General features: G+C 39.2%; 1 protein-coding gene across 1 annotated transcript in view; it reads left to right on the top strand.

The window, feature by feature from the left end:
• Positions 1–10,869: 10,869 nt before the first annotated feature.
• MUC6 (mucin 6, oligomeric mucus/gel-forming) overlaps positions 10,870–22,007 on the top strand; it is a 63,400-nt gene continuing 52,262 nt past the window's right edge. The window contains exons 1-3 of the mRNA XM_032212746.1: positions 10,870–10,932; positions 12,430–12,465; positions 15,324–15,378. Coding sequence (XP_032068637.1) covers positions 10,870–10,932; positions 12,430–12,465; positions 15,324–15,378 — 154 coding nt within the window. The remainder of the gene's footprint in view (positions 10,933–12,429; positions 12,466–15,323; positions 15,379–22,007) is intronic.

Below are 22,007 nucleotides of genomic sequence, written 5' to 3'. Positions count from 1 at the left end.
CATTTAGACTTTTCCTGAACCTCTAGCTTCAGATTTTGAACCTATCAGAAGCTCCTGGTGGGATCCCAGAATTAGCTCTGTGTAAGCCCACCACATGGGCACAAAAATGGGTGTGAGTGTGTCCGTGTTCTTTCTTTAGAAATACATACATAGTCTAATGCTTTTTACATCATCAGAGATTATTTTCAGTTCACAGTAGGAAAAGCCGTGCGTAAATTGGGCGCTGTTTCTTTTGTGTTTTATTAATCCTCCAAATAAAAGTATACTGTAGATACTTAATCAGTAGCTTTTCTTGCTACAAGTATTATGTAAACATCCGCATTATTTCCTTACACAGGAGTGCAGAAACTTAGCTTCCATTATTTATTGTGAATTCTGGTTAGTCTGCCTGGATTAGTGACACACACCAAAAAGCAGATTGAATGGGCTCCTCTGAATAAGACTGATCTTATGCTTGATTGGACATTTGGCAAATTGCCCTTGAAGACTCTCACTAAGGTTCACTTAATGCCCCAAAGTAAGGGGCTCTTACATTTTATCTGGAAAAACAGTGGGCTCTTCTTACTTTTTTTGGCCATGATTTCATTTTCTTGGAATAAGTTAAACCAATACAGTTGGTGCTTTATGAGAAAAATAAAATGGTGGCAGAATTGTGCTTATTAAGCAATATGGAAATAAAAAAAACGATTAGTCTCGGGCAGAGGTCTCCAAATCCTTCAGCTCATTGACCTCTTTTTGAAGTTTCAGATTGTCCACTGACCTTCAAGCATTCATTACATGAAAATAATTTAATAAACACTACTTTAATAGTACTACAAATAAGAATATCAATGATAATGGATAGTCCCATGGACCCTTGGAAGATAATACTGATTACTTTGGAGAGCTCTGGTCTAGATGGATTTACCAAAGTGCAGTAGCTACAATAGCCTGCCTCTTGAGATTATGTTTGTGATGCCCCGGGACAAGGCACAAAAGTCACACAGCCGGATGAGAGTTCAAACTCCCCTTTAACATTCCAAATGTCCCCTCAAATGCTCCCACGTTCTTGACAAGTCCCACAGCAAAGTGCATGCGCATGCACCCAAACGGTAGCCTCTGGCTGCACCCAGTCCAGCAAAACAAAGGAACGGGGAAATGAATCCATGAAACAAGGAACAAAAATGAGTCCATGAAACAAGGAACAAACAATGAGTCCATAAAGTCAGGAACAAGGTACTGAGTTCACGAAGTCAGAAAGAAGGCACTGAGTCCACAAGTAAGGAAGAAGCAAGCACTCCTACAAACTCCATGTTTGCACACCAAACTCTACTGACAAAAGCCCCTTCCTGCAGTGTCCTTAAATCTCAGTCCCTATTTGTGCCTTATGAAGAAGATCAGGGTGCTTTCCTCCTGAGTCGTTGGGTTGGCCTGTGCTGTTCCCACTTTCTCTCCACTCTCCATGCTTGGGGATCAGGAGAGGGTGGTCCTTGCTCATCACCTGATCTCTGTTGCTCCTCATGTCCACTTCTTGTCATGTCTCAGTCATCCTGCCCCTGTTCCTCCCTACTAACAAGCCGTTCCAATTCTGATGGGACCTGGGCTGCCTCAGCCTGTTCCTCCACACATTCCTTTGATGCCAACGAAGCCGCCCTCTCGATCTCCATCAGCTCTAGCTCCAGGTCATCCTCCTCCACAGATTCAGGCTCCAACTGGGGCATGACACTGTAGTTCATCCCCTAAATATTCAAAATATAAAATATAATATATTGTGTAAGTTCCATTATATATACAATGATATTAAATGTACGATTGCAAGTATGTGTGTTAGGATACTTAATTTAGTAGCTGGAACAGCTATGTGGGCCATAAGACACACTTGTAATTGATTGGTTGGAGATCTGTTGCATGAAGCAATCTGCACTATGATTGGTAGCTGTGGATGTAAAGGGAGATTTTCCCTTTTTTCCCATCTTTTTCTTCTGTGTAGTCACCTGCTGCACAATTCCCTGACAATGTGTAATTGTATGTTGGACTGACCTTGGAAGACAGGTAGAAGAACAGACTAGATAGTCCCAACTGGACTTTCTGTTGTTTCTTTGAAGATGTTTTGCTTCTCATCCAAGAAAGTTATTCAGCTCTGGCTGGATGGTGGGAAATTGAAGGATTTATACTCCTTGCAGATAGCTGGTCATTTGCATTCTTTTAGCGAATCATTAAGATCACTTGGAGGTTTATCTGTGTCAGCAGGGTCATCTGAGTAGTGCAAATGGGTGTGGAGCTTTTTTGGAACTATTGAAATGACTGTGTTGTAGACTGGAGATAAATGATGTTGTATTGCCCCCCCCCCCCACTCTGTTGAGAGAGGACCATTCAATTTTGACATAGACGGCCTCTTTGACACCTCTTTCAAACCAACGGTCCTCTCTATCCAAAATGTGGACTTTGATGTCTTCAAAACAGTGACCTTTGTCTTTTAAATCTAGTCCTGCTGAATCTAGTCCTGATGGGATTATTCTTCTATGTTGTGTCAAAGCAAACTAGACCACAATTATACAAGCAGCAACTGAGCCCAGAGAAAGAATCTAGATGTGGCAAATGTTTCACAAGGGACCTTCTCAGACCATAGAGTGTAAAGATGAAGTGTAGGGAGGGTTGGTGAGGAGAGTTTTCAGATTTGCAAGAGTCTGTTAATGTAAATTAACAATATTTACATTAATTTACTATAATATAATTTACAATAAAGATTGAACTAGTACTTCTGGGTATGCTTTTTGTCTGGAATACTCCTCAATATTGACATCAATCTTGCAAGTTTGAAAATATCTCTTCTCCCCCTCCCTTGCTTTTGCAGTCCAAGAAACTAGGGAGGGTCCCTTCTGAGATGCTTGCCCCACCTTCCTTTTGCAGGCTCTGATGCCTGTCTCATCATTGACTAATCTTCAGTTTTTCCATGTGTTTCCCAAAGCCATTCCCACATACCAGTGGTGGATTCTGACTGGTTCCTAAGCGATAGTGGTTTGGCAGCCTGGGTCACTGGAACGGGCAGTGACCCAGGTTTGCCACACCCCCGAACCGGTTCTCTGGATGGCGCCATAGGTGATGCCATCTTGTTTTTCGCTTCTGTGCATGCACAGAGCAATTGTTATTGAACTGCACATGCGTGTGCAGTGCACTCATGAGCGAACCGGCAGTAGTGCCTGCCAGAACCCACCCTTGCCACATACCATACACCACCAGTTGCCCACGGAGGGTTTAATCTTTTAAACTCTATGTAACCAATTTCCTATGTGAAGGACCATTCTGCCCAAGACTGATTTCCATGATTTTGAGGTCTAAGTAAGAACAATGTTGATTCCAGACACAAGAGGAAGGAGGACCATTACCTTTGTGAGGTTTCCAGGATAAAAGAATGTGCTCAGAATAAGTATTTTTTTTCTCTGTTCATCTTGAAGTTCCAAAAATCCTTGGTTCACTCAGCTATGGGTCTAGAAATAGTTGGACAGATGTAGTTTTCAATAACCAGTGTCTGAATTTGATTTAACATTTGCATTTCATTCACAAAGTTTTTCATTCCAAATCAATCTAAAAGTATTTTAAAACAAACAAATATCAATGCAAAAATACAAAACATCGGGTAACATCTAATTGTAACCAGACAGGATGGGTCGACTCAATGTAATGGCCCTACAGTATGATGTTCTTCCTTGTCAGAAAAACTACAGGACTCTCTCTTAAGGGACAACTAGGAGCTCCCATACTTCTTCTAGACGAGTGAAGATATACCGGTTTATTCAGGCATTTGTAAAATGACAGGCTGCGGCAGGATTAAATTTACTTTTAGATTGCCTTTCAGATTACTTTTCATTTTTATGGTAAACTTCTTTTAAGTTTTATACAATATTTTTATTTTTAACTGTTGTTATTTCACTATTGATGGTTTTATATATGGCTTTATTGTATTTTTACAAGCCACTCTTGGCACCCCCATGAGGAAGAAGAGAAACATTGAATCAAAGCATTCATAAATGATGTTTCATTCACATCTAGTCTTAATTTTTCTAGAACTAATTTAGTACTGCAAGAGCCAGTTTGGGGTAACAGTGAAGGCACTGGGCTAGAAACTGGGAGACTGTGAGTTTTAGTCCTGCCTTAGGCACAAGCCAGGTGGGTGACCTTGGGCCTGTCACCTCTCTCAATTCTAGGAAGCAGACAATGGCAAATCACTGTGACTGATTGCCATACTTATTTCTACCAGCATCAAAAGTCAATGATATTAGATGACAAAAAGAAATGTAAGATTTGATTCTATAAAAGCACTCTAAATGTTGAACATTAAAATCATGGAGAGGGGTCTAGGTTTTTTTTTTACTTTAGTGTAAATTACTAGGTAAAATTTAGCATCTGCAGCAGTATTTCCCCTCATCTGCAATCTCTTAACCTTCTAGAACAGGCGTGTCAAATTCACGTCGTCATGGTGGCATCATGTGGCATATCGGGACTTTTTTCCTCTTCAGTAAACTGGGTGTGGGTGTGGCCAGCACATGCAGCCCTCCTGAGCTCCATTTTTGCTGGCAGAGGCACCGCAGGCCGGTCCTTTGCTGTTTCTAGGGTGGCCTTGTGGGCTGGATCAAAGCACCCCACGGGCCAGATCCAGCCCCCAGGCCTGGACTTTGATACCCCTGTTCTAGAGTCTCAGCATCTTTTTTATATAATGGTGAAGAAAACTGGATGCAATATTCCAAACGTGGTTTTACAAGGTGTTATAAAGTGGTATTAACACTTCATTTGATCTTGATTCTATCCCTCTGTTAATGCATCCTAGGACTGCATAGCTTTTTTGGCAGCTGCAGCACAGTTCTGGCTCATATTTAAGTAATTGTACTCTAGGATTCTAAGATCCCCCTCACAGTTACTACTATTGAGTCAGGTACGACCTATTCTATGCCTCTACATTTGGCTTTTCTTGCCTAAGTAGAACCTTATTTTTCTCATCATTGAATTTCAGTTTATTAGATAGGACCAAGTGTTCAAGTTTGTCAAGATGAACCAATGATCCAAGAAGAGCATTAGTAGAGATGAAACTTATAGAAAACAGACAAAGTATACGGACTGTAGAATATCAGTGTTCTTCCTGTGGCTGCAAGAAAAATTTCAGCAATTGTCTTCTAAAAGCATTTTGATGTATAATGCTCTCTACCCCTGTTAACCTTATTCATTCCATCCATGGAATTTCACCTTCTACAAATACCCTTAACTTAAGAGTGTGGGAGAACACAAGGTGTGGCTAATACATAAAGTTCCCACTTCAGCAACCTCACACCTATGAAAATTAAGACATTTACAGGCACAGATCCAACATAGCCAGGCATGAGGCCATTGTCTCAAATAATTGCTTTCAAAATTATTGTTCCAATTCCCATGCAGTTTAGGACCAAAGAACCTGTACAATAAATTGCTGTAAACTAACAAAATTGAGTCTCTTAGCTATTCTATCAATTACTCCAGAGTGCAAATTAACTAGCAAGACTATAACAGAGTTGTTATGTTTTGCTTTTGGAGTATTCAGGCATGAAGGTTAACATTTATTTTTGTTCCGATGTTCTCACATTTGGTTTTTTCAGGCACTTTGGGGGTTCAGATGATACCCAACAATTTGGGTGTCTTCATTAGACACACCATCAAATACAACATCTAATTGATTCAGGAAGTAATCATGTACGTATATTTGAAAAGTTTTCTAATATGTAGAATCAATATATGACAGACCTCAAACGTGGTCACCACTCTGAATTAACCATTCAACCACTGTTTGAAGAACTCCAGAAAAAGAAAAAAATCCATCATGTTTCATGTCAAACTGGCTAATTGCTTATACAGTCAGAACATTTTTCATTATGGTTAACCCCATCTTTGTGGTTTTAACCAATTACTGCTGCCACTGCCCTTTGGAGCAATATAAAATAAGTCTACTCCCTATTCTGTGTTCAAATAACCTTCAGGTATTTGAAGACTGATGTTATATCTTCCCTCACTCATCTTTTGTATAGGGTAAACATACCTTATTTTTATTCGTTTGTTTGTTTGTTTTGTCAAGCATGTATAAGATAATAGATATAGGTACATACAAGATTATGAATACATGAAACGGATACAAATAAATGGGATTGTTAGGAAGGGGATGGTAGGCACAATGGTGCATTTATGCACGCCCCTTACAGACCTCTTAGGAATGGGATGAGGTCAACAGTAGACAGTCTAAGGTTAAAATTGTGGGGGTTTCGGAAAGAAACCACAGTATCAGATAGAGCATTCCAGGCATTGACCACTCTATTGCTGAAGTCATATTTTCTGCAATCAAGTCTGGAGCATTTAACCTTAAGTTTGTATCTATTGTGTGCTTGTGTATTATTGCAATTGAAGCTGAAGTAGTCATTGCCATGTAGAACATTGTAGTAGATAATGTTATGTACTACGCTTAGGTCAGACTGAAGGCAGTGTAGTTCTAAGTTGTCTAAGCCCCAAATTTCAAGTCTGGTGGCATAAGGTATTCTGTTGTGAGCAGTGGAGTGGAGGACTCTTCTCATGAAATATCTCTGGACTCACTCAATTGTATTAATGTCTGATATGCAATTCGGGTTTGTGACAGATGAGCTGTATTCAAGAATTGGTCTAGCAAATGTTTTGTATGCTCTGGCTAGTAGTACAATGTTACCAGAGAAGAAGCTATGCAGGATTATGTTAACAACTCTTAGTTCCTTTTTGGCAATGTTGTTACAGTGGGCTCTGGCAGTTAGATCATTAGAGATGATGGTCCAAGGTCCTTGACAGACTGGGGGTCATCTACGAGGTCATATCCGGCCAGCTTATATTTTGTTTGCTGATGTGTAAGACAGAGCATTCATTGGTTGAGATTTGAAGTTGCCAATTGTTTGATCATTCTGACACATAGTCAAGGTCTTTCTGAAGAGTAGCAGTATTTGTCACTGTCCTTGAATGGTGGTGCTCAGAACTGGGCATAGTAATCCAAATGAAGTCTGACAAGGGTAACCGTATCTTCCAAACTTCTTAATACGAAGATAAATTTGGGAAGCTGTGACTAATCAGCTGTCAAAGCCCTTTCAGTTTGTATTGTAACTCTACTTGATCTCAGACCCCCAACTCTGTACTGTTTCTCAGGATAACACCCTCAATATCTTCCTTTCAGAAGGAAACTTTCTCCTTAATTCATAGGCTGTATGAATCACTCTCCAAAGTTGCTATATTAAACTTTCTCCCTAAAGAAAACACTATGTCAAGGAAACCGCAGCTTGACACTTTAACTGGGTAGAAATTCTGAAATTCCAGTATTTCTTGCCAGCAATGCTACTGTTGAGTAATCTGGGAAGGGATTCAGAAATGTCTAGGATTTCCAGGTTAAGAAAGGTGTTTATGAAGCAGAAGATTCCTTTGAGTCAAGTTCATGAACATGTCTACATAGTGTTCTCAGCAACAACTCAGATGATTTTCCATTATCTTCCTAAAGGAAAAGTATGGTCAAATAGCTAATTCAGACATGCACAGCAGTTAACAGAAATGAGCATGAAGATTATTTTAAATGAAATGAAATAATATGCCCAAACTATTTGGAAAATGTATTTGAATGCAATACTTTGACATTACCAATAGCTGCTTTCAATACACGAGTTATATTTGTGGCAGATAATTCTCTTAATGACTTTGACATTCTTCCAAATATACTTTTTTATTTTCCATTTTCATAACATGCAATCACATGTATACTATTACATAGCCAGTATCCTATTGTATTAAGTAGTAATTACATCAGTTCCTCTTGTCCTCAACACCCAGAAAGATAAAAACCCATTATTAGCTCTTCTGCTCTCCATACACCTCTTTCTTCTACCTCTCTCCTACTTCCTTTCTTCCCTCCATCATCCTTTCCTACTCTACTTCCCCTTCCTTTCTCCTTCTCCTCTCTCTACATTCCACTCCTCCTTATCCCCCTCATCTTCCCCCCTTACCCTCTCTCCTATCCCTCTCTTCCCATCTTTCTTCTCTCTTCTGTTTCCCACTCTTCCTCTCATTGGTGTATTTCCGCTTCTGAGCAAACTCCAATCTACTTTGACATTCTTCTTTACATCTTTGGTGGCTGCTACTGAATATATAGACTCTGAGTCAAGAACGAGCCATCTAAACAATTGATTTGATTCATCTAAATAGAACTTTGTAGCACGAAGGACTATTCTTGGTTCTTCAGTGAAGTACCAATGGCTAGATTTGAGAAGCTGTAAGAAGAAAGATTTAAACTAAATGAAATGCAGTTCAATTGAATTCAAATCTTTAAAGGAAAATCATTACTCTCATATATTTAATGATTATATAATTAATAATTTCCCAATCCAGTCATACTAGAAATTACTGCTCTACAGCCGCTGATGTTGAATGAATAAAAAATCAACAATGCAATAGAAATTGTAGTGCACCTTCCTTTCCTTTCTAGTAACCAAGTCTATGAACCCATTCAGGAGAATGCTTCGATTTTTTATGGAACAATTTTGGTTGACATAAAGAAGGCTGCATATTTTATATCAGGCCTATATCAGTAATGCTGTTTTGAGTTAGCTTATTCAGGTCATAGAACAGTGTTGGTGAACTTTTTCGACACCTTTTGGCATGCACATGTATGCCAGAAACCAAAAGAACAACTGCTGCCCAGTGTACATGGGTGTGCTGGGAAGATGATCTTCTGGTTTCCTGCACAGCATGTGCACCGGCCAGTTGGTCTTTGTGCACATATGCATACCAGAAACTGGAAGACCAGATGGACGGTGCACATGTGTGTGCTGGAAACCGGAATATCATCTTCCCGGTGCATGCATGCACACTGGGAGGCTTCTCTCCCTGTTTCTGGTGCTCCCGCGTGTGTGAAGACCAGCTGCATGCCAGAACCCAAAAGAGCAATGAGCAATGACTGTGCGTGCCACTTCCAGCATGCATGCCATAGGTTCACCATCACGGACATAGAATGTCACATAGAATGTATATTCGCACTTTAACAAATTATACTGTAAATTTGCCCAGGGAAGATCTGGACATGCTATAGTATGCAGTATATTACACCAGTTGAGAATTATCAGTATTCTTATTCCAATTGAAAACCATTTCAAGTTATATTTTTAGACCAAAGATGGCTAACAGGTTAGCACTTCTTTTCTTCAAAATTTAGCACTTCATTTAATTATCTGTTATCCAAAAGGCACAAGTGACATTACAGAATGGATCTGGCTGTACTCATCCTAATTTGGGGTGTTTTGCTTAGTTCTGGATACACTTTTCCAGAAAAGTGCCAAAGCATCTATTTCCATTACTATTTTAATAATTATCAAAAGATCTTCTTCTTGGTCCAAAATCATATACCCACTGAATTCTGGAAGCAAGCATATCTGCGAGAATAATTAAACAAAAGTAGGGTAGCAAAGTAACAGAATTGGAAGGGACCTTGGAGGTCTCCTAGTCCAACCTTCTCTCAAGCAGGAAACCCTATACCAGTGATGGCGAACCTTTACAGTATGCGCGAAAGGAAGCATGCAGGCAGCTGGCAACAGACATGTGCATGTAGGCTGCAACCAGGAAGAGGAGCTGCCCAGGGGGTATTTGCACACTGGAAAATGAACTTCTGGTTTGCTATGCACATGCACACTGGCCAGCAAGTCTTCCAGTTACTGCCATGCATGTGCATGCATGATCAACTGGCTGGCGCACATGCTCACACCAGAAAATGGAAGACCAGTTCTTCTAATTTCAGGCACTGTCACATGCACAAAGGCCAGTTGGCCATCGCGTGCCCATGTGTGCCAGAAATCCAGAAGAGGAATGGTAATGTCTCCATGTGCCACTTCAAGCATGCATGCCATACGTTTGCCATCATGGCCCTATACCATTTCAGACAAATGGTGGTCCAATTTATTCTTTAAAAACCTCCAGTGGAGTATCCACAACTTCTGGAGACAAGTCATTCCACTGTTTAGTTGTTCTAACTGTCAGGAAATTTCTCCTTAGTTCTAGGCTGGTTCTGTCCTTGAGTAGTTTCCATCCATTGCTTCTTGTTCTGTCTTCATGGTGGCTGCAACAACATGACCAAAGCCCTACCACCTTTTTAATGTGTACCAGGCTTTTAACATGCAGCTACCATCTCAACTTTCTTCATCAACCCCCTGCAGACGTACCATCTGGCATTGTGATCTTCACTGGCTTCAGGTCCCACAAAAATGGACTTGGAAGATTGGCATGGAGCTATCTATCCCTTTTGACAACTAGCAAACAAAAAGGAAAGCTTGAACACTCAACGTTTTTTTTTCCTCAAAAAGAAAATCTCTGCCCAGTTCTGCTTCATGAAGCTCACTGAAAAGAATAGGAGCTGCCCAAGAACATACCTCACATTCATTTGCACAGGATTTGGACAGAGCTATTTTATGGTGGTTTGTGTAATGGAATTGCATTTAATCAAACTGAGTTTTATTACACCATTATGAATTGAAGTATGTTCTCCGTAATTCTTCTTCAACAGACCTCATCCTGTAAATAAATATCATTTCTCAGAGCTGAAATATGTTCCTTCCCACTGAGTGTGAAAGTATAAACCCTGAGAGAAAGAATGAGATTTTAAAGGAGATAAGGTCTAGTTCAATGGAAAGAAGGCACCTTGCTTTTTCTTTTCTCTCTTCCTTTCTCTCTCCCTGTCCTTATTTCCTGCTCATGCTATTGGTATTGCCAAAAAAAGCATTATTCCATTTTCAGCCAATAGCATGGATGTTCAAGAATTTTTTTGTAGTGTGCATTCTTAAGTGAAATTATCTGCTTCACATTTCTTGGATTATGCAGCTGGTAATGCGATTATCCTTTGAGTCTTGTTCTACTCCAAGCTCTGCTACACAGTTCTCAGCTCACAAGGTATGAAACTGCAAATATGAATTGAGTAATTGAGGGTAAATGCATACTTTGTGAAAACGTACCTTCTCCTGCAAATTCTTTTGCTGGTCTTCCAGGAAATATTCAGACTGACGTAGAGGCAGGCGGGAAAAATGGATGAATTAATGAATATATGGCAAGCTACTATGAAAGGGCTATAGAATGGCCCAGCTTTATCAGCTGCTATCAGCTTCCGTGAGTAAATGGACCTATATTTCTTCAGGACTCAGATCTACACTCTTATGGTAAATACAATTAAATGGGTTTTGAGTAAAAGGTTATAAGCCAGATCTATCCAACCAGGTTATAGTAAATAAGATAATAAAGTGAAAGAAGTTATTTCCCCCCTCTTTCTCTAAATAGCATTTCAGTGTGCTGAGCCTGATAAGGAGAAGATCCTGTTTGGCGGCCACCCCACTTTGCTCAGCTGTGGCCCTCTCAGGAAGAGCATAGGAAGAAGGGAGGGACTTGCATTGCTACATATAAAACATCCAAGCTTGAAGACCTGAAGCTAGAAAGTGGCAGCAGCAGAACTGTCCATTTTCAGCCAAGAGAGGTGGGAAGGGGGAAAAGGACTCATCACTATGATTTGGTTATTTCTGGTTCTCCTCTGCAACATCTTGCACAGCTCAGGTAAGCCAAACAGCAGCAGCTATCCCATAAAGAGATGCCAGAGGTTTCTTTTCAGCTGTCCTGTTTTTAACATGAGAAGTCAAAATGTTCAAGTAGAGAAGGCAATGTAACAGGGTTCCATTCAACTATTCTAATGGTAAGGAATGGCCCCCAAACCATTTTTCTTTGACACTTTCAGGTGAACTACCCAAGTGTTAACGTCAAGTCAGTCAGTCAGTTTGTCTATCTGTCTGTCAGTCAACACTATATGGAAAAAGTTAGTCTCTGTGTAAATCTATTGAGGCAATGTTGAATGATTGAACTGTAATGTCCTAGGCTTTTGCTCTTTGCAATTTTGGGAAACTATTTTCTGCTTTTCATGCCATTGAGACATGGGCAATAACCTTCCTAATGTATAAAACCTGGGATAACATACATGTTCTTGACTGAGAGTTAAAAGAGATAGATAGGCACATAGACAGATATGATAACACTATCCAGAATAATTTAACCTTCTTTTGATGTTGAGAATTTATCCAAGATATGCTTCTGGAATGATTATAAAAAATATTTAATTCATATCTGTTAATTAAATTTGTCCTTTGAAATTGCCTTCAACTGTCAATCCAAAGAGCCACATTGTGCACTCCAGGAGTGAGTGGGCATTCCTTTTGCAGTGAAAACCTTCTTTATTCCCAGAATTGTAGATATACTGGAATTAATCTGCTTGGTTAATAGTTGCTAATGTTTCATGCAGATTTGTATGAATAGCTCTAGTGACTACTATGAAAATGCTTCCTATTTTGTCTTCAGAGCTGCGTTATATGGGAATGGTTTCATAAATTATTTGTTTTCCTTATTTCTCAGATCAGAGCCATTTGGAACATTCAGAACATTTATTTGGTAAGTTCATGGAATATAAATTAGTCTTCTGAATTATAAAGCATATTGAGTTTCACCAGCTCTCTTCTGTCTCTTGGAATTTCTTTTGGTATTGTTATGGGTCTGTGGCACTTGAATTGTAAATGGCCTTGGTCATATTTTGGAGACTCATGGTTATCCTTAACCACGGTAAACCAGTGGTCATACCTAGTTTGGCAGCAGATATGGTTCTTGAGACAAGATTCCTGTTTGTGAATTCTTGATGTTTGTTCTTTTTCATCTCTTCCTCCTCATGCAGTTACAATTGGCTCTTAGGCCATAAAAAGCATTTCAAACATATAGATTTAGTTGTTTAAGTATTTTAATCATTTCACTCTGAAAATTCTATATTTATTTATTTTGCATGGTTTACAACATCTAATCCATGCGATCTATTTGAAAATACTGCATAATTATTGCAAAATGAACCAGTAAAAGTGCTCTATGATGAAAAGTGCAATAAAGCTTTGATTTAAACCTCACAGTCTAATCTGTAATCATGCCTATGTTTATTTAGAATATATGTTTATTTCGAAGTTTCATAGATTGTTAGCAAGTTTTGTATATCACATGTAATATTGCTTTAGAAGATAAAAAATTGTATCTATCTGTTCTGGACACTAATTAAACTTGTGAGAAGTCTAAATATGGTCCATAATCTTGTGGTCAGACATGACTTCTATAAGGTATCACATCTCCTCCAGTAAAAGGTGCCTTGCCTGAAAGAGGTTCTTGAAGGCTACAAACTAACTTTAGTATTGTTCAGCTAGCAGCATCTGTCTGGCATGGTATGCAAAGAGGAAATTGCTACCGGGAAACTCAAGAGCAGGTTGGAGTAGCAAGGCTCCCAAACTGAAATCAGACACATTAGTCTGTACCCCAATAAGGGCAGGTGGGATTACAAAGAAATGAAGGCGTCTTTCATTTGGCCAAAGCTTTGTTTGGAGATTTGGAATTTGATTGAAGAGGTAAAGCCATAATAAACCAAGTCAATGATATAGGTTCAAAATCAGGAATGAATTTATGGTGCAAGAATTGATGTATATTGCAAAAACCCGCATTTGCTCAATCAGTGAGAAGATCTTTGGTCTCAGAGGAATACACTGTTCACTTTGACAGTGGAAGCCAGTAACCTTGCCTGAATACCTATTCAGGAAAATGCAAGGTACAAGGTACCGGACACCAAACTATTACCAGTCCTGCTAATGTAATACAGTGCTGCTCAATTCTTGTGCAGTGCTGTTTTTTTCCTACCTTCTGGGTTCTCTTTTATTTTGTCTGGGCTAGATAGTTCATCTAGACAGCCATCCATATCGATACAGCAGCAAAGCATTGGCTATCTGGTCAATGGTTAGCAGCATCCCTTGCATTTCAGTAACCCCTTCCCTCCCTTTGGGGGGGGGGGGAAATCAAGCTATCAGTTTCCTTGCAGGAATTTGTCAGAAACCACCCAGATACTAAACATGACATTGCTAGATAAGAATCTGGACTTCCTACTTAAATGAAACTATTTAAAATAATTGATTGCCTTTTTCTCAATATAACCATGTAGTCAGTTCTCACAGCCACTGCAGTTTAAACCTACTGCTTTTTTCTATCATTTTTGTGATGGTTTATCGTACACCTGGCATTAAGGCTTGTTGCTAGATAACAGTGGGACATTGACATAATTGGCATTATTACCCTAAAAAAACTCTCTAGCACCCAGTGTATGTCCTATATATTGTCTCTTGTTAGGTGATATTTTTTAGAATGCTGCATGATTTTGTTCTTATCAGTTCTTTTTCTCTGTGGGCATTTAATTTGGATATACTAAGTGCTGTCACATGGGTAGCATCTATGTCTCCATGCATTTTTAAATGCATTTCCCTAAATGATTTTTTCCTTAGCACCTCAGTAAAAGTTTATCATAAATTGTAGGTTTGTATCATTCTTTATTTCTAGAGCATTCACGAGGTCTTTAAAAATCTAGAAGTATGCTTAACATTCATCTAAGTTAGAGTCTGCTACTTACACGAAGAAAAGAATACTTCTGCCTTTCTTCCCCTCAATCACTTCAAATTACACATAACAATATTCTTTGAGATTTGCAGTCCCTCGGTTGCATGATTGCACAGTTCTAGTTTCTTAACCAACTTACCCTGCTTGGGTATTTTTTGTATGTGAAAATTGCTGCTTGTCTGGAATTAGCTGCATGTGCCTTATACATTTTAGCAATAAAGGATCAGGATATCCGACATAGTATCTATACTGTTAGTAGTTCCAATAATCTATTCTGGTCAGCAATCTGACAAAACATACACATTCCATGGTGGTTATTGTGTTTCAATTTGTAGACAACTTCTGTTTTTGCATTTGAGGCATAAATTTCCTTCAAATCAACCTATGTTCATTCAAATCAATCTATCATGGCTTGTTTCCATGATCAGGCTTCATATTAATCTATTATGAGTTGCACTGGATTATGTAAAGAAGAATGGATGGGAATATTCTGCAACTTAAAAAAGCAAAGAATACCTTTAAAAGCCGCTTTTTCTGCTTTCTCTTTGGCTTGTAGACAGTGAGGTCAGATAGTAATATGAATAAGGTTAACGTTATCTGAGAGAGAGAGAGAGAGAGAGAGAGAGAGAGAGAGAGAGAGAGAGAGAGAGAGAGAGAGAAAAAAAAAGATCAGATACATATAATCTAGCAATTTCAATAAATTTAGCCCATTCTCATAATTATCATTTCTTCAGCTACAGAAATTACTTTTTGCAGGCTGCAGTTGGCAGTGTTTAATGTTATTGTATCATTCACGTCTATTACACATAGTTGACCTAAAATTTATCTGGTCTTTCCAGCAAGCCTTTAGGAATGAGCATCACTATTACAAGAATCTGCAGGACAAAGAAAGGGGTGAGGTCAAGTAATAAAACATCTCGTGTGATGCTATAATACATGATTTATAGGAAAGTCAGCTTCTGTTCTCTTCCAGGCTCCCTGACATTATATGACTAGTTATTTTCATCGAGGACAGATTTTCTAGCTAAAACTACAAACTGCTGTAGATTAAATCTTTGACTCAGCATGGCAGCTATACAATCTCAAGAAAGAATGAAGCTGCTTTAAAGAGTTGCAAACCACTACTACGTGCATGGCTGTGTATTCTGCAAGCACTGTATGGTACTACATGGCCCTTAGCATAATGTCCACCAATACCTGTGATTCAGTGCAGTGTTGATTGCTCAAAATAGTTTCCATTTCCTTTAAATTTGGACTCGCCCATAAGTCTTTTATTTGAACCCTTTCGACTTTATTGGTTTGCATTTGGTTTTGTGCAAGTTTCAGATCTTGTTGCTAGCCTTTGTATAGTTTTTAGCCACATTCTCCCCCTTGGTAGGACTCTTTGTCACCTTAAGTTGGGGGCATTCATTGTAAACCCGTAAAAAATGAAACACTTCCAAATATTGAAAAAATGTAGTTTCATTTAAAACAGCTAGGTATAGAAATCCCAAAAGATACTCTTTAAAAAGAAAAAAAATCATATGGTCTAATAAACCATAGTTTGGTGCAGTCTTGATCATACTACACTTACTCAAAACAACTGGGAGCATCAAGCATTGGAAGTTGCAAAAGGCTATCATCTACTGAAGGGAATGAACATTTCATTTGTTCAGTTGTTTCAAACTTCTCCAGGTACAACCTGTTCTATTTTTCTTGGCTACTGATCCTTTTGTTTCAATTACTCCATACTGAAAGATTCTTCCTAACTGTGTATTTACATTTGGGACTGACAGTGTTTTTAAGCCTTATATTTAGGGTTCCGATTTCTTTGTGAGGCCCTGTACATACTTTTTCCATGCAGTGGACTAAGTTCGTTGTAATAGACACTTCTCTGCTATTCAATTCTTTGCCTGACTTTGACATGTACATAACTCCTATTTTCTACTCTCTGCTGAGATATTGACTGTTCAGCATCTTGGACAGCACAGAATATTTCTGCTAAAGCTTGGTCAAAAGTCAATTGCAGTAGTCAGCTGAAATCAAGTCAGACTCTGGAAATTTATGTAAATCAAAATCAGTTTCTCAGTATATCAGTTTCTAGATCAGCTTTAAAACACACCAACTGATCTGCAAAAAGACTTTCTAAGACTTGGTAGCATCATCGTGGCACACAAGTGTCCCTGGAAAGAAATGTTGTAGCTACCATTAGTCAAATACAGGAAATGGCTGCAGAATTATCTCTGGTTTTATATTTGAGCCATTCAATTGTCTTAACAGGACAATTATAGCAATAGCACTTAGACTTATATACCACTTCACAATGCTTTACAGCCCTCTCTAAGTAGTTTACAGAATCAGCATATTTATCTTAACAATTTGGGTCCTCATTTTACCCACTATGGAAGGATGGAAGGCTGAGTGAACCTTTAGCCTGGTTAGCTTCAAATTGCCAAATTGCAGGCAGCCGGCAGTCAGCAGAAGTAGCCTGCAGTATTCCACTCTAACCACTGTGCCACTTTGGCTCAATTATGCTCTCTGAAGTTATCTTTCACATGGAATTATGCCTAGATGCCTTCGGGAATACTGATGACTGCTATGAAGCTCTGTTTACTTCGCTTTAACCTTGATTGGGTAGGTGATTTTAGCAACTTTTCATAGTAGGCCTACATAACAAATAGACCATGGACAACACACAGCCCTCTAATCAGCCTTGTGCATCACCCCAGTTTTTAAAAAAAAGCTCAATAAAAGCACAACCACCAAATGTCACCAGCACCATGAATGCTCTGCTACAACTGCCATACCAAAAGGTCACACTGCTGAGCATCTCCCATGACTGCAGATCTCACCTGACATTGTTAGCTCTATTTATGCCACCATTCCACTAGCCACTGAACAGTTGCTTGGCAAGGAGCTTTTATTCTGTGATTATTTTTAATTTACCAGTTGTATAGGCCTAATTAAGATTCCTTCTGCCTATATTAAGGCAGTTCTGAATGTCTTAACATCTGTTCAGCAACATCTAAAGTTAAAATTGTTCCCATCATTGAAATAAAGCCTTTTGGGAAATGCCTACGATCAATCTGTCCCTAAAATTTCATTCTTTTGTCTGTCACATGGTTTCTTAGGCAATTACTTAACACAGAATATATTTCTTAGGTCCCGAGTCCTTTGCCAAAAACAGGCCTGCTCATACACCAATTGCTTTTGTTGAAAATCTTGTCAAAATATTCAACAACATTTATCAATATAAATCAATGTTTCTATTTATCTATCAGTATCTTTTCTCAATATAAAAATATTTATCCTTATCTGGAGTGGCAACAGTGAAGGTGAAAGATTTAAGCATGTGAACTGTCTATGGCCTCGTGCCACTCATGGGGACATACACTGTGGTTTCTTCATCTGTGTTTAGTTTCATAACATTTCTGTACCTGAAACATCTCTGCTTCTAATTATGTTATAAAGCAACCCTACTAAAACCAATGCCTTCTACTGAGAAAACCTTGCCTCTGCCTTCAAATGACAACAATAACAGCATTTATCTGCAATAACTAAAATGCAGTACAACTATTTCAGGCCTATTCAGAACAGAATAGTTCAACCTGCTCTATTTTTCTTTTATTCCTTTTATTTCAGTATTCCATACTGAAAGGTTCTAATTGTCTGTTTACATTTTAGACCGACTGACAATATATGGGTTGTTGTCGATCTTAGTGGCTTTTTTTTTGCTTCAGTTCTTGAGGTGGGGAATGTTTTTATGATCTACAGAATTGTCTTCTTCCACTAAATGGGGTCACATTTTGCCACAGCAGCCTCAGCTTGAGATCACAAAGTATTTGACAGGAAGACACTTGAAATGAGATAAGAATGGTCTCTTGAAGCTACAGGACTGTACAGGCAGACCTCAATGTATGACCACAATTGAGCCCCAAATTTATGTGGCTAAATGAGAAATTTGTTAAAATTGAGTTTTCTTGCTCCATTTGTTAATTGAATCACTGTTATTGTTAAATTAGTGACATGCTTGCTAAGTGAATCTGGCTTCCCCATTAACTTTGCTTGTCAGAAGGTTGCAAAATACGGTCACATGATCCTGGGAGAATGCAACCATCATAAATGTGAGTCAAGCATCCAAATGTAAGTTGTGTGACCATGGGGATGCTGAAAAGGTTATAAATGTGAAAAATGATCATAACTCACTTTTTAGGTGCTGTTGTAACTTCAAATAGGCACTAAGCAAACTGTTGTAAGTTGAGGACTATCTGTATAGGCCCAGTGGACATAAGAAGCTATATAGGGCTGTATCAGCCAACTGGATTTAATGAATTATTATTTATTTATGTGTTAAATTTGTTTGCCACTCATCTCACCATGAGGGAACTCTGGGCAGCTTATACTGTTAAAAAGAAGAAAGCAATACGAAAATCATGTACCGGTATATAGATTGATTTAATGAAATGGATCCCCACAGGTGAACAATGCAAAAAAAACACCCCACCAAGAATGTAGGTTGCAGTTTACCTCCAAAAGAGGAAAGAGTGATCTGGGAACAGAGGTAGGTTCCCACTGGTTCGAACCAGTTCGGATGAGTAGGTAGTAACTTTGCTGTCCACGCCTCCAAACCAGTTCTATCACAGTGCTATACAAGCCACCATCTTGTTTTTTCCTTCTGCACATGCCCAGAAGCATTTTATAGCACTGCACGTGTGTGTAACGCACATCAAGCACATGCATGAAGCATGCACGCACCCGCAGCGCATCCCTGAGCAAACTGGCAGTAGCAGCAGCCAGAACCTACCCCTGCCTGGGAATATCAGACCTCTAACAAGGCAGCCATTTCAGAAATCTACCACAGAAGTGAATGAGGAAAATGTATTTATTTATTTATTATTTATTAATTAGACTTATATACCGCTTCATAGGGCTTTCAGCCCTCTCTAAGCGGTTTACAGATTTTTAGCAAATTGAGTCAGCAAATTGCCCCCACAGTCTGGGTCCTCATTTCACCCACCTCGGAAGGATGGAAGGCTGAGTCAACCTTGAGCTGGTGAGATTTGAACCGCTGAACTGCAGATAACAGTCAGCTGAAGTGGCCTGCAGTACTGCACCCTAACCACTGCGCCACCTCAGCTTCTACATATCAACAGGAGTGAGGAGAGATAGAAATCCAGGTTCCCACATAACATCATTTTCACTTTCAGTGGCTCCTGTGAGAATGGCAAGACGAAACTCAGAGCAAATAAATAAACGGCATCTCACTGATGGAGTGAAACTAATAATGGCAGGAGGAAGACTAAAAGGCAAATGGACAGGAGACAATGTTTGGACAGGAGGAGTTATGAGCTAAGAGAGAAAATACATGGGCAGGGACAGCAATGCTGAATCTGGGTCTCATAAAACATAATTTACTATTCAGTTCAGACTGGGAATTTCCAGCAAAGAGTGTTCAGCAACTTGTTCCATAAATGAAGGGAAAAGTCGATGAATGATCCAGAAAAAAAGGGACTGGGCATATTAAGACACAGCATGGATTCTTTACTATAGGATTTCTGTTTGTGCGTTATAGTCCTCAACTTCATCAAAGTTATGACAGAACCTCTCCCAAAAGTACTTATGACTTGGTTCCAAAGTTCTGATGGCCACCCTTCTCCCCCCAGTCACTTGACCTCATGTTGGACTCTTGGCAGCCAGTTGACATGTATGGCCATTTGCAGTATGTCACGGTCACATGACCATGATTTTTAACATTTTTGCTGAATACCAGCATTTATTTCTGAGGTTTTTTTTAAATGTCCCATAGCAAACAACAGATTCACTTAACCAACTGTGCTGTTGGTTTAAAGACTGTGGATTCACTTAAAAACTTTGGTGATTCACATAGAAGAAGTGCAAGGGAGTTTTAAAAAAAAGTAAAAAAAATAGAAAAGAAAGAAAACAGATCAAGGTAGCTTCTGATTGTCTTTACAGCAACTCTAAACAAAATTATAAATTTTCCTTTTGCTCTGTGGTTACAATCTAATTCTTTTTTCTATAATCTATTCTTAGTCATCAAAAACATAAATCATAAGTTCTTCATATATACAGGTGAAACTCAAAAAATTAGAATATCGTGCAAAAGTTCATTTATTTCAGTAATGCAACTTAAAAGGTGAAACTAATATATGAGATAGACTCATTACATGCAAAGCAAGATAGTTCAAGCTGTGATTTGTCATAAATGTGATGATTATGGCTTACAGCTCATGAAAACCCCAAATCCACAATCTCAGAAAATTAGAATATTACATGCAATCAATAAAGCAAGGATTGTACATAAAACAATATCGGACCTCTGAAAAATATAAGCATGCATATGTATTCAGTACTTGGTTTGGGCCCCTTTTGCAGCAATTACTGCTTCAATGCGGCATGGCATGGAAGCTATCAGCCTGTGGCACTGCTGAGGTGTTATGGAAGACCAGAATACTTCAATAGCGGCTTTCAGCTCTTCTGCATTGTTCGGTCTCATGTCTCTCATCTTTCTCTTGGTAATGCCCTATAGATTCTCTATGAGGTTCATGTCAGGTGAGTTTGCTGGCCAATCAAGTACAGTAATCCCACGGTCATTGAACCAGGTGTTGGTGCTTTTGGCAGTGTAGACAGGTGCCAAGTCCTGCTGGAAAATGAAGTCAGCATCCCCATAAAGCTCGTCTGTGGAAAGAAGCATGAAGTGCTCCAAAATCTCCTGGTAGACGGCTGCGTTGACCCTGGACTTAATGAAGCACAGTGGACCAACACCAGCAGATGACATGGTTCCCTAAATCAACACAGACTGTGGAAACTTCACACTGGATTTTAAGCATCTTGCAGTGTGTGCCTCTCCATTCTTCCTCCATACTCTGGGTTCTTGGATTCCAAATGAGATGCAAAAGTTGCTCTCATCAGAAAAGAGGACTTTGGACCACTGAACAACAGACCAGATCTGTTTTTCTTTAGCCCAGGTAAGACACTTCTGACATTGTTTGTTGTTCAGGAGTGGCTTGACAAGAGGAATATGACATTTGAAGCCCATGTCCAGGATCTGTCTGTGTGTGGTGGCTCTTGATGCACTGACTCCAGCCTCAGTCCACTCCTTGTGAAAGTCCCCAACACTTTTGAATGGCCTTTTCCTGACAATCCTCTCCAGGCTGCGGTCATCCCTGCTGCTTGTGCACCTTTTTCTTTCACACTTTTCCCTTTCACATAACTTTCTATTAATGTGCTTTGATACAGCACTTTGGGAACATCCAACTTATTTTGCAATTACCTTTTGAGACTTTCCCTCCTTATGGAGGGTGTCAATGATGATTTTCTGCACAACGGTCAGGTCAGCAGCCTTTCCCATGGTCTCTCAGTCTGAACCAGACTGAGAGACCATTTAAAGGCTCAGGAACCCTTTGCAAGTGTTATGGCTTAATTAGCTGATTAGAGTGGGACACTTTGAGCTTAGAATAGTGTACCTTTTCAGAATATTCTAATTTTCTGAGATTGTGGATTTGGGGTTTTCATGAGCTGTAAGC

Source organism: Thamnophis elegans, chromosome 1, assembly GCF_009769535.1.
Source record: "Thamnophis elegans isolate rThaEle1 chromosome 1, rThaEle1.pri, whole genome shotgun sequence".
Taxonomy (NCBI): Eukaryota; Metazoa; Chordata; class Lepidosauria; order Squamata; family Colubridae; genus Thamnophis; species Thamnophis elegans.
This window is presented reverse-complemented; position numbering and strand designations above follow the sequence as displayed.